Raw genomic sequence first — 13528 nt, 5'->3', positions numbered from 1 at the left:
TACCACAAGAAAGCCAAAGTATCTGGAGATTGAAGTGGAGGAAGGCATTACACCCTTATGTTGCTCAAGCTCAAGCACAGTATGGACACAAAAGCAGGGAAAGAGATTTATTCCAGCAATGACAGTGGAACTACTTCTGTGGCCAAAGACACTGGGAAATAAAACCACCTTTATTGTTTATCAATGGCAAAAAAGTCCTTTTGCTTCCTGCCTGTAAAGCTTTTTACCTTTGATGCTACAGCAAATGATCAATAAATCACAGGGTAAATGCAATTTCCTCACAGATTTTTAATATGTCTTCATTCCCTGGGTAAGCCTCAGCTGGAGGAAAAACAAAACTCTGCAGAGCTTACCAGTTAGAAGTGTTACAATATTGATTGCACAGAAGGTCCCAGATCCAGCTTGTGGTTTTGTCATCTGTTCCCCCAACAAGATACATGACCAAAGCAGCACATGCTGGGGAGCTCAGGCCATACAAGAAATATCAGAAACTGATAAAACTGAAGCAAGATAGAAAGGACTTAAAACTTCCTACAACACAGGGAGAAGAGAAAAAGACGTAGTAAGAAATTGTTGAAGATTTCACAGTTATTTCTCCATCATCCTAAAATGAATCCTCTATTCAACTGCATTCCAGACTGTTGGCATCAAAACTGTCATTTAAAGACCTGACCATTTAATTTTTCTTATATCATGGCAGCCAAGTTTCACCAAATAATGCTGAGACTCAGAAGCAGACCTCTTTCTTGCAAGTGAAAATGTGAGAGACAGCAGTGATGGATACTGGTAGAAATAATTAGAGAACTGATCTGTATCCAAGACAAAACAAAGTGAGGACATTTGTCACCTTAGATTTATAAATGTAAAGTGAAACAGAGTTCCATTATCTGAGCTCTTCTTCCAAGTTCAAAACTGAGACAGACACAAACCTCTTGACTTACCTGTTGACAACTGAATTGTATTCTACAAGCTGTCAGGTGCCTGTGCTTGCCAAAGAGATGGAAAAAGTTTCGTCTGTAGCTTTGGTAATAACATTTCTCTCTTTCTTTATTTTTTTTGTTTTTCCTCACAGCTCCATTCAACCCTCCGAATGATGCAGACAGTATGGTCAAATTCGACGCCTATGGAGATGGGATAGGAAGATACAACGTGTTCAATTTCCAGTTCACTGGAGACAGATACTCCTACGTGAAGGTTGGTCAGTGGGCAGAAACTTTGTCGCTGGAGGTAGACTCCATCCACTGGTCCAGGAGCTCTGTCCCTGTCTCCCAGTGCAGCGACCCCTGTGCTCCTAATGAGATGAAGAATATGCAGCCAGGAGATGTCTGCTGTTGGATTTGTATTCCTTGCGAAACCTATGAGTACCTGGCTGATGAATTCACTTGTGCAGACTGTGGGCCTGGAAAATGGCCCACAGCTGACCTGACTGGCTGCTATGACCTACCAGAAGACTACATCAAGTGGGAAGATGCTTGGGCAATAGGTCCTGTTACCATCGCATGCCTGGGCTTTATTTGCACTTTCATGGTCATTGGAGTGTTCATCAAGCACAACAACACACCCCTGGTCAAAGCTTCTGGCCGTGAACTGTGCTACATTTTGCTCTTTGGGGTCTTTCTGTCTTACAGCATGACTTTCTTCTTCATAGCCAAGCCTTCTCCAGCCATCTGCACCCTCCGCCGTTTGGGGCTGGGAAGTTCCTTTGCCGTCTGCTACTCTGCCCTCCTGACAAAAACGAACTGCATCGCCAGAATATTTGATGGCGTGAAGAACGGTGCTCAGAGGCCCAAGTTCATCAGCCCCAGCTCTCAGGTGTTCATCTGTCTGAGTCTCATTTTGGTACAGGTGGTGGTGGTGTCCGTGTGGCTGATTCTGGAGGCGCCGGGCACCAGGCGATACACGCTTCCCGAGAAGAGAGAGACTGTCATCCTGAAATGCAATGTCAAAGATTCCAGTATGTTAATGTCCTTAACATATGATGTCATCCTCGTGGTTTTATGCACTGTGTATGCCTTCAAAACCAGGAAATGTCCAGAGAACTTCAACGAAGCCAAGTTTATCGGTTTCACAATGTACACAACATGCATCATTTGGCTGGCCTTTCTCCCTATATTTTATGTGACATCCAGTGACTACAGAGTAAGTCTTTGGACATCTGTTTCCATAAATCATATGCAGCACTTTAGAGGCCATGTCAGCATTCACTAAGGCTTTGTTTCACTTCTTTTGTCCCCTGGGTCCCATGCAAACAAGTTCTCTTTCAACGTTACCAGATTTTGGCTCACCATACTATAATTTCAAGATTAGTATGTGCAGTCAGAGCTAGAAGGGATTAATACTGTTAGTCTGGTTGCAATAGAGGCATAACATATGGATTAAGTATTCATTTGGGTTCATCACTATCTGAAGTCACAGTCCTAACAGAAAAACCCAGTAAATTACCTAAAAGTAGTCACAATAAGTTATTTGACAGAAATTGAGCTTAAAAGAAAATCTGTACTAACCAGTCTCCTCTGCAAAAGAATCTGCTATTAAAACATGGTATTTCCTTCAAATAAAAAATATAAGGATTAAATTTCAAAATTTCTTATGAAACAGGGATGTTTAAAAAAAGTTCAACAAACATTCTATTTAAGTACAGAACTTTTTATTCTTTCTGCACTTTATAAAACACATACATCACTGAGAAGCAAGTATTGGTCAGCCTTCACTAGCAAACTTTAGAAACACTAAACTGTTTAAATTGTCAGATAGTGTTGCAAAGCTTCAAGTTCAATAAAATCATATTTTTGAACAGAAGGAAATTGTCTCAGAAAAAAGATTCAGATCTGCTCCACTGGAAATCTCACAGTTATTACGATGTGAGAAGTGACTGTGGGAATTAGCCCTTGCAGCAGTTTGCAGAGAATTAGTTCAACTTTCTGCCCAGAAGAAAGGTAGATTACCTTAGGGGGATGTTATTGCCAATAGTGTGTACATGAAACAGCATATAAAACTGTGGAGTTAATAATGTCACTTAACATATTTTTAGTGTGGCCACCCTGGAACAATATATTTAGTACTATTTTACTCATCTGGAAACGTACTGAAATGTACTGAAAACCTCTAGAAAACAAGGATAAGTAACAAATGACGCAGTGAGACATGCAGAGTGACAGTAAAAGAGCTAAATATATTTAGTCTAGACAAGAGTAAACCCAGGGAGACGTGATCACAGACCATAAATAATTTCAAGGCAACAAAACGAGAGGAAGGGATTATTCAGTCTCAGGAGAAGTTAGAATAGCAAGTAATGGATTGAAGCTAATGAAGGAAAAGTTTAAGGAAGGCACTAGGGAACAGCTCTGGACACCCAAAGCAATCAGGAAGACAGACACAGGAGGAGGGAAATATCAGTGCAGACAGTCACATGAGTGGGCAGTACAGAGAGTAATGGCCAAGAGGAGCATGACTTGATTGTTCAAGCAGAATTTTACAGCCTTATCTCTTGAGTGGAGTTTTCAAAACCACTTGTAGGCATTGAATTTATATACAAGGTTCCAAATAAACCAACTTAAGTACTACAAAAAGAGCAGAAAATGCTTTTAACATCTTTTTGGTACTTTCATGACAAGTCTACACTTCTGGGGTTCCTTTGAAAAGCCCATATTTAATTTCCATGTCACATGTTGACTCTGAATCAACTTGTGCCATCCTAATGTAGCCCTAGTCTGGTAGCATCACAATAAACAGCCTTAGAAACAGCCCCACACAGCCTGGAGTTATCTGCAAATTTGGTGAGGATATGCTTGATCCCTTCATCTATGTAATTTATGATATAGCATAAGACTGGTCTAAATATGGACACCTGAAAGACACCACTTGTCACTGATGCCCATCAGGACTCCAAGCCATTGTTCTCTGGATGACCAACCAACCAATATCTTATTCATCTAACAGCCCACCCATCAAATCCATACCTCTCCAGTTTAGAGGGAATGGTGCTGGGAGGCACCTATCAAAGGCTTTACAGAATTCCAGATAAATTACATCTGTAGCCCTTGGTGAAGCTGTGCTGGTTGTCCCAAAACACATCCCTGTTCTCCATGTGCATAACACATGGTCTAGTGGGATTTCCTCCACTCTTCCAGCACACCAGTCCAGTCTGTGAGGCCAGGTTACACACTGAACCACTGGAGTGACCTGAATTAAAAGGAACCCTGTGGGATGGAGCTATTTTTAACCCAAATCATTTAATTGATTGAGTGTATAATTATGTCAGCACAGCTGAGCTGCTCCAGGCAGCACAAACACTAGGAAAAGCAGGGTGGGGAAAGAGGGCTTTGATAGTGAAAAAAACGTAACTTGAAACTAAAGAAAATAAAGGTAGCTTCATTTACTCTTGTTTTATGAGAAACTCCTTTCTTTTCTTACCCATACAGAATGCAGTTCAATGTCCACCTGACAGCATAGGTCTGTGGAGAAAATGCAGAGAGGTGAAGGAGAATGTGAAGCTAAGCCATTCCTTTATCATGCAGGCTCTGTTGGATCTTCCATGTTCACTCACCCAATGAAAGCTGAACACATTCCATGGTGCTTGAAACATCCACGATGTGCAAAGAGCAATTATTAAATGACCACATTAATTATCCTCATTGATGATAAAACACCAATTGTGCTAGTGTATATGTAAAGCAACAATGTACATTCCCTACCCTATTTTCCGATTTGCACCAATTATTTCTGACAAGGAGATATGAGAAGCATTCCCATGGAAGAAGGCTAATGTAAAAGGACTGCAGGAGTCTAACTAAGGAAAAATGAGCCATAGATGTATAATCATTCAAATTAAGCAATAGAGTTTAAAGCAGTTTAATTCAACATCTTAATTAAGGAATTTACTTGGAAGAAAAGGATATAAACAGAAAATGAGGCAGTAAACTGGCAGCTAGTTATACTATTGAATAAAAAGGATAAAAGATAGCCAGGAAAGCTACACTGACAAATGCCCCAAGGCAACTATTCTAAAATCTTGCAGCCTTACAAACAATTCATTTCTGAGCCCAAAAAGTTATGTCTCAAAATCAGGACGCCTTTCAGACCCCCAGTCTAAAAACAGTCATCAGATATTATCTTTACTCCAAATCACATCTGTATTTCTGCAACTTGAGTTGTCTGATTAGGACTAGAACTAGAGACTAAACTGATTTTCAGGTAGATGCTTTGCATGAGACAACTGATGTAAACCCACATAATGTACACTGGGTGAGCTGGTTCCCACTGCAGCCAGCATTGCTCAGATATTGCATGACAAGCACTACAGAGGGCTCTCTCATCAAGTTAGAGATCAAGGGCAGGAGAGAAAGAGAGCAGATCTATCCTTTCTGTACTAAAATGAGGGAGAGCACAATAAATGACAGATCCCTGACATGCAGAGACACAGAGCACCACCAGCACCTCATTCCCATGATACTGGGATTGTGGATGATAAGGATGCAGCAGAGGTTCACACCAGCCTGCACCATTGCAAACCCCCAGGACTGTGGTTCATGCTGTTATGTAGTAACGTTTCTAATATTTGGCATTTCAGAGCTTTCCATACTGAAACCCAGTGCTTTGTGCCCACTCTCTCCTAGGTGCAAACCACCACCATGTGCATCTCCGTGAGTCTCAGTGGCTTTGTTGTGCTGGGCTGCTTGTTTGCACCCAAAGTGCACATCATCCTTTTCCAGCCCCAGAAGAACGTGGTCACTCACAGGCTCCACCTCAACAGGTTCAGTGTCAGTGGGACCGGGACCACTTACTCCCAGTGTAAGTAACAAGACTGCCACCTTCCTCTGGGGTGTGGTGTGTTTGGGTAAAGACAAGGTGGGCTCAATCATGTAACCCTGTGAAAGTATCATTTCCTTTGTGTCTGGAGAGGAAAACTCATCCCCTTCGCACAGGGGTCAGCTCAGAGCCTGCTCTGGAGCTCACTGAAGACAGCAGGAAGTTTTTGGTGGGCACTGGCTCCAGCCTGATGCACGTACCTGTTAGCATTCAGGGACACATCGTCACAGAATGATTATATGCAGGTGCTTTTATTAAAGAGCTCTGGGTCTCAGGGGTATACAGACCCAAATCTGACCCGACATGCTTTGGAGCTGAACATGTTTTATATTCTATTGTTATATAACTTACATATTAATTATTAAATGTAGATTGTTCTATTGTATGCATTGATTTCATCCAAGCATGGATTTCTTGTGATCCCCCTCAAACCCCTAACATAGTTTCTCATGATTCTTTAAACAATAATTATATCTAATCATAACTAACAATTATATAATTTATCATATACTGACTACACAGATGCAATTTCACATGATCTAACAAGCACAAGGCCTAACATTTCCCAGGGCCTACCTTAACATTTTCCCAGGGCGCACCAAGCCTAACTTTCTTTCTAACACCCCAAGTTTTCTATGATTTTAAAATCTTTTACTATCATACCGAGCAGACCCCATGTCCCACTGTCTCTCTGGCAGTGTGACAGGAGCAGATTGCCTTGGAGAATTCCTGTCAGAGCAGCAGGCTGACAGGATCTGGGCCACAGCGCAGCGTGCTCTCAATGGCTCATCACCTGCATTATAAGGAAAGGTTCCAAGTCTGCAGAAAATGCATCCAAGAGATGCCATAAAGTGCATCTGTATGCAGAGCATGATCAATGGCCTTTGTCAGTGCCACAGCCTGGAGAAGCAATCAGTGTTCTGTTGCAAGGACAACTCATTTGCTCTGATTCCTTTCTTTCCTTCATCTTCACTCTCTTCATCAGAAGCAGGTTCACAGCTGTGATTTTGTTTTGAGGCTGCCACTGCTTTTCTGGGTGAGTTGCTCCCAGAGTTTTATGGATTACAAAAGAAAAAAAAAAGGTCACCTGTATATTTGTTTGGGATTTTTTTTTTTTTTTCTAGCTTAACTAACTTAACTCATCAAAGATGGGAGCACACAGCACCCCATTCACAGAGCTCTCTGAACAGCATGTCCACCCTGGAAATCTAATTGAAAAACCACACAACTATAAAGAGGAAGGGAATAAGAAACAGAGGAAAGGGGAGGACACAGAGCAAGGCTTTTCCAGCAAGTTCACAATAACCAAGCCTGAGGTTTTTGAGTGTCACTTAAATTTCAAAATTGTCTCAAAAGCTTGGGCACTTCAGATTTCAGACAGCATGGAAGCCACTTGGCACCCTGGTATGTACCACATTAACAGGATTAGGAAGTGAAGGGATCCCAGCCATTCCTGGCTCTGCCATCCCAAAACACACTGCAAGAATTCCCAGGGTCCCCTAAAAAGAGATCAGCCATCTGGCTCTATAGGTCCCCAGTGTCATCAGCCAGGACTGCATCCGGTCCTGACACCAGAGAGCAAACACTCATTGCTATTTTGGAAAATGTAATGAGATGGCACTATGTGCCTGAAGTGCTGAACACTCCCAAAAGACCAATCATTTCCCAAAAACTCTTAGGAGTGTGGTCCCTTGGTGAAATGATAAGTCCCATTAAGATTCTTTTCATTCCTTAGCAATTTTGTGTAAGTGATCTTTCCAAGTTTTTTAACACTCTTATGCTATGGAATGAGCTTAGTCAGAAATAATTTTGATTCATAAATACTTTCTACTGGATTCTGGATTGCATTTTGGAATTTGATACTTTCATTTTAATGGCTGAATAACATATGTGTGTGTAAGCATGCATGCAATTGAGAGAGATCCTCAGTGCACATCTTCACATTAAAACCTGCATTTTCAGGCTTGCAAACATCTTGAGGACATTAAGAAAAGCATAAAAATCCAGACTTACAATCTCTTAAACTTCATTGTTTAGAAAGGTTGCTGCAGTTATTTACTTTTACCGCTTTCACCTAATTGAATCAGGGCTGCTTACCTTGTTGGGCTTTTTAGATCACGGAAAGACATGGAAGTAGGGCTAAAAGGTCCATCACACACAAAGAAAACAGCCCTATAGTTTCTATCTAGGACAATTATTTGGGAAAATAACACTGTCTATCACAGTGACAATATTTTCAAGATGAAAAATCTTCCCTTACTCCCTTCCATTAATTTAAAATTATTTAAAATAAATTTCCATTATTACTCTATAACTGTTTAGTCCTTTATAAAATTCCGAAAAGGTTGCCATCCAAATTGGTTTTAATCTTTGTCTGAAATATTCCTTTCATCACTCCTGGGGCTGTCAGCTTGTTTTTACTTTGGTCTTGATGGCATTTTTCATCATTCAGAAACTTTTTAATATCAAACTCATCAGAATTAGCTCTAGGGCATTCTAGTAACTTTGAAAAGCCATCTCTTAAACATTATCAGAGCTCTAGAGGTCAGTGCTTTTCCCATCTCCACAGATTCCCACCTCCATTGCATCTCAGGGCTGCCACCACGACTTCACTCCATTGATCATGAATGCCATGAGCATAGTGGCTCCTGAACAGCAAGTGAGACACAGACAGTTTTTAACACAGCTTCCTGAACCATGAAAACTGGTCACTCTGAGAAAAGGTGACTCTCATGGTGCTTTTGGGTAGTCTAAGTGTTAGTGTTGAGCTTTGATCGTTTTGATAGCTGAAATGTGATCTAAAAAAAGAATATAGATTTAAGTCAAATAGAGGCAGGATAAGAGTGTGCTTGGGTATATGACATGTTTTGAAATGCATATATTTGTACACATTGTTTTGGTTCTGAAAATTCCCATTTGGCAGCGTGCTGCATAAGTTCTTCTGCCCCAGCAGTGCCTCCCTCATTGGGATGTTCCCCTTTTTTCCTCTTTTATGGGCTTCAACACCCATAAAACCTCACGGAGAACTCACCTTCCTGAATTCATAAGCACCTTCATGATTCAGACCAAGCTTTTACACCCAGATGTCATTTCTCTAAGTCCACATGGGGAGCTGCCCACAGAACTGAACTTCTCAAGGTGGTCTGCACAGGGGTCACAAGGAGAATTGAGCCTACTGTTTATAGCCAGACTGGCACTTTTTTTTTCCTCTGAATTTGTTTTCCTGGGCCTGGCTCCAAACTAGCCCTGGCATATAGAGATTAACTCACAGTTGTCCAGCTGTGAGCATGAGTAGAGGAGACAATGCTCTCAGGCACGTGACACTGCTCTCAGGGCTGCCCAGCGCACAGAGGGGAATTGGATTCAGTGACCCTTGTGGGTCCCTTCCAAGACAGGATATTCTCTAGTTCTATGACTCTAAGTGGCACACAGACAGCAAACTCAGATCTGCCTGTTCTTGGCTGTGTTGGCAAAGCTTCAAGGTCACCATGGCAGTGCTGGGCTCTTGCATTGTACCTCTGGTTCTTTTCCTTGGATTATCTAAGCAAAATGAGGGACAGCCAGGAAGAGGGAGATCAAAAGCATGAACTTGAGCCAAATCACAACTTCTGCTGATGTCACACTTTTTTCCTTGGTCTCAACATAGAATGAAGGTGAAGTGTCCCTTGCATATCCAGCAGTATTCCAGGAAAGCCCTTGGTGGCTGCTATCAGACACGGAGTGTAGCGCAGAACCCTGCAGGGCCAGTGATTAACACTGCTGAGGTCTGTAATGGAAAGCAAGGTCTTTTGTTCTGTCTCAGGAGAGCTGGATGCTCAGTGTGAACACTTTACTCCACCCAGCAGAGTTAATAACTGCATCCCAGCACTGCAAGAGAGCTACATGCTGTGCAGGAAGCATGGAAACTTAAAAGGCAAGGCCACTCATTTCTCGCCTACCACCATATATTTCTGTCCAATTTTGATATCCTCCTGACCCAGTTACCATAGTATTTGAGCTATTCATACTTTTCAGTGTGTTGGACTTAAAAAAAAAAAAAAAAAAAAAGCCTGAAGCTAAAAAAATTCTGGTTAAGTGACTGATGTTCATGAAAACAAAATGCTTTTGCCTGTAGCCAAACTGCAGTAGAACAGGGATTTGAATCAGGTTTCCTGAGCAGAACTGATTTTTCTAACAAAAAATAGAAAATAAAAATAACAATTAAAAAACAGTTTGAGTCATTGTGCTGCCATGTTATACCCAGTTAAAAACAGAATATAAAACCAGAATACAAAATACAAATTGATTTTTAGAAATCTCAGACATGATGCCCTGTGGTCTTTTACATATAACAGTTCTTCCACACCTGTGACTCATAACACACATCCATGTTGTGAGAGATCAAATTCCATTGACCTAATCCAGAAGAGGGGCTCATTCTTGGGTCTCCTGTTTCAAGAAGATGTCCTGCACTCTGAGTAGTAGGTTAGTCCTCTTAATTAGTTATTAGTAGATGCCTCTAAATATCTTTTGTTAAAGCAATTCTGTTTTCCATGAAATATTTATTCAATCAATGAAAGAATGAAAAATACCAGCTGATTTGAAGAAAGAATATTTTTTTCTAAAAATTATACTGAGCATCTTTACAAAACCAGTGTGCAACTGAGAGTGCAGCCAGCAGCAGATGTGGAAGATTGAGCATGCCCTTGTCAGCTGCATAAATTGCTTTTTACACTGGATGATTGAGTTTACTAAGTCATTGCTTGCCATGTGTTTTCTTTGATGAAGGCATCACATTTCTCTGGGTCACTGTTACCATTAACCTAATGTATCTTTCAAAAAGCAGCTTTATGGTGCCCTGAGCAGAGATGTCACAGAGTATCTGGAAACACATTCCTGATGCCCAATGGATAATTTTTAAAAAGATGGGCAAAACAATTTGCGTTTAAATTAAAATCCACAAGACTTAAGCAGAATAGGGTAATATATTCTCTGCTCAAAATACAAATACATTTGGAAACAGATTGTTATACTCAGATTTAATTGTCACTTAATACCACTAAAGCAATGAAAAACTGATGTATAAAATGTAAACAAGTTTATCAGAATCTGGTCCTCACCTCGGGATGCATAGTGAATCCTGATCCAGAGCTCCTAGAAGTGAAGTGTATTATAGTTAGAAATCATTCTGGGATTAGGTGAGAAATAATCTTGCTTTTAAATTCAGTTATTAAAAATTTTTTTTCACTTCACCCCGTATGTTCTTAGAATTCTTATTTCTATTAATTAAAAGGTGATTGACACAGCATTCTAATATGGTAGATTATCTCCCGGATTTAAAACTACATATATTTTCTTCATTAATGTCTGCTCCAATTATGTGAAAGCTCAAAGGATCAGACCTTAGTATTTCTTGCCAAAAAAACACAAAAAATCCAAAGGTTCACTTTTTTCTACTGAGGTATTTTGATACCATTATAGCTGTATTAATTCACACTACCATGCAAAGTGCTACAAAGTGAGACCCAGTGGCACAGAATCATCGGGGGGAAAAAAACCCCATGTATTTTATTCTGACACTTCTTGGAGAAGTGTAATCACCCTCTGGGCTCCCAGTGGGCAGCAAAGTCAATCAGGTTTCTTCAGAGGTGCTTCAGCCTGAGGTCTGAGGTGCCAAGTAGAGTGCAAGCAGCACCTCCATCAGCTCTGCTGCTGACACAGGCAGCGACTTTTCATTAGGCACCTCGGTTAAATGGGGTGAGATGGTCCAGACCAGAACAAATTCTAATCCTGTGTGTTGCCCCTTTTTGCTGTGCTGAAGTCAGCTGATTTTCCCCTCTCTTTCTCTTCCAGCATCTGCCAGTATGTACGTGCCAACCGTGTGCAATGGGAGGGAAGTTCTGGACTCCACCACTTCGTCTCTGTGATTGTGGCTCGTGGTTCAGTTCTTGAGTTTTTAGACTGTTAGGCAAAATTTTGCACATGTTGTGCACTCCAGAGAACACCAGAAAACAAAAGACATCCAAGCAAAATTAGTACCTTTTTTTAGAAACAGTGTAATAAATTATTTTTGAGGATTGTACAGTATATAGTGACGTTCTGGAACTTTTTAGACTGATTTTAGCCCTTCTGATGTTAACAGTTGTAAGGGACCTGTAAATAACCATGGTTCACAATGTGCATAGTCCTGCAGTAAGGAAGTGATTGTTGCAAGCACAGTTGCAATGTTAGGTGACTCCTTTCCTACGAATTTTTTTTGTAGCTCCTTGTTGTAATTAACTTAGACTGCATTTCTATGTTGTATATTACAGTTACCTTACGTGTAACAGATTGGTTTTCTCAGCACAAAACAGCAGTATTAATGTAAAGGCACCAATAATAAAACGATAAAAGTTTTTCAGCATGGTTTCATTTTTGTTTCTTACTCTTTCAAGGTCATTACATTTTTCTAGAGAGGAAGTTAGGTAAAAAGGATAAAAATTCTGGAATATGTGTACACAAGTATTTGTGTGTTGGTGGGTGTCTGCATTATAAAATCTATGCCACAATATATATGCTTATGATTAATGCTTTTTCAAAGTCACATAGAAATTCCCTCTTCTTAAAAAACTCCCACATTACTAAAGCTCTTCAATTTCATTTTCTGTTATTAAAATAGAGGGTAATTTTCAAAAGTGAAAATGTCTAATTTCATCTTAATGAGATACTAGCAAAAAATTTTTGACTCCCGGTTCACTCATTTGGCACGACTAAATGCTGTCATGCACAGAATAGATTGGTAGCATATAAAAACAAAGATAATTTAGATTAGGCTGGAAGAAAATCTGTCAGAAAATTAGCTAAGACTGTTTAATATCTCCAGCCAAAACAAAGCTGGTTCAGCTTGTCTGCATCAACAGTGCTGTGAAAGGTAATTGGAGCACCACAGAGACCAGAAAGTCAAAAAAGAGAAATGTAGGAGACATTTACACACGTCTCTGGGGTGACCTTTGCGTTCAAACCAAATGCTTCAAGACATACATACCACCTACTTAGACAATTGCAAAATACCTTAAAAGTCTGCCTTTTGAAACTGCACTCTTAAAGCTGCCCTCACTCTATTGAAACAATCTGAAATCCTCTCTTCTGCCAGGTCTAAAAAGACATTAAGGAAACAAACACACCTTTGATTAATGTGTCTGAGCATATTTACCTAAGGGCTTGTTCCCATTGATCTCATTCCAGCTGAGGTCAATAGCAAAATTCTCATTGACTTCAAAGGCAACACCAGCAAGGCTTGAAAGTCAGACACCATAGTGTGGGATGTACATGTTCTCCGGAGCCCAGTTCTCCTGCACTTACAGATGTTTCCACACATTTCTGGAAAGCTGCAAGTCCTTTAGGGCTGAGCTGGCAAAGGAAGTAGCTGTTATTTGGAAAGCAAAAATTAAAGATGCAGGTTCTTAAATATAACTATCCTACTTATAGATGGATGCTTGTATTTTCTAAACATCCACATGTCCACCAACAAAGACCACTTGATGTCAACACTTCCATGACAGAGGCAGCCATTTCAGCCGCAGCATCACGGGGCTGTCCAGAACAGGAATCCCTGTGACTTTCCCCAGAATGGGCACAGATCAGCCCACCCTACCTGCAGAGCTCTGCATTCAGCTTCTTCCTCTCCACAACCTCTGGCATGCCTGATGTTTCAGGCTTGTTTCTCACCTTGATGCAGGGCCCAAGGTCAAGTTTTGAAAAG

General features: G+C 40.6%; 1 protein-coding gene across 2 annotated transcripts in view; it reads left to right on the top strand.

Annotated features, from left to right (window-relative positions):
- Nucleotides 1-12182, top strand: part of GRM3 (glutamate metabotropic receptor 3) — a 44566-nt gene extending 32384 nt beyond the window's left edge. Inside the window, exons 3-5 of one of the 2 annotated variants that reach the window (XM_041483729.1) lie at nucleotides 1073-2139; nucleotides 5616-5790; nucleotides 11641-12182. In XM_041483729.1, the coding sequence (XP_041339663.1) occupies nucleotides 1073-2139; nucleotides 5616-5790; nucleotides 11641-11714 (1316 nt within the window). In that variant the 3' untranslated portion in view covers nucleotides 11715-12182. The remainder of the gene's footprint in view (nucleotides 1-1072; nucleotides 2140-5615; nucleotides 5791-11640) is intronic. The other variant, XM_041483731.1, reaches the window with a different exon arrangement.
- Nucleotides 12183-13528: the final 1346 nt, after the last annotated feature.

This window comes from Pyrgilauda ruficollis, unplaced genomic scaffold (assembly GCF_017590135.1).
Source record: "Pyrgilauda ruficollis isolate IOZ18807 unplaced genomic scaffold, ASM1759013v1 scaffold61, whole genome shotgun sequence".
Classification (NCBI taxonomy): Eukaryota; Metazoa; Chordata; class Aves; order Passeriformes; family Passeridae; genus Pyrgilauda; species Pyrgilauda ruficollis.
Note: the sequence above shows the minus strand (reverse complement) of the source record. Positions and strands in the feature narration are given on the sequence as shown.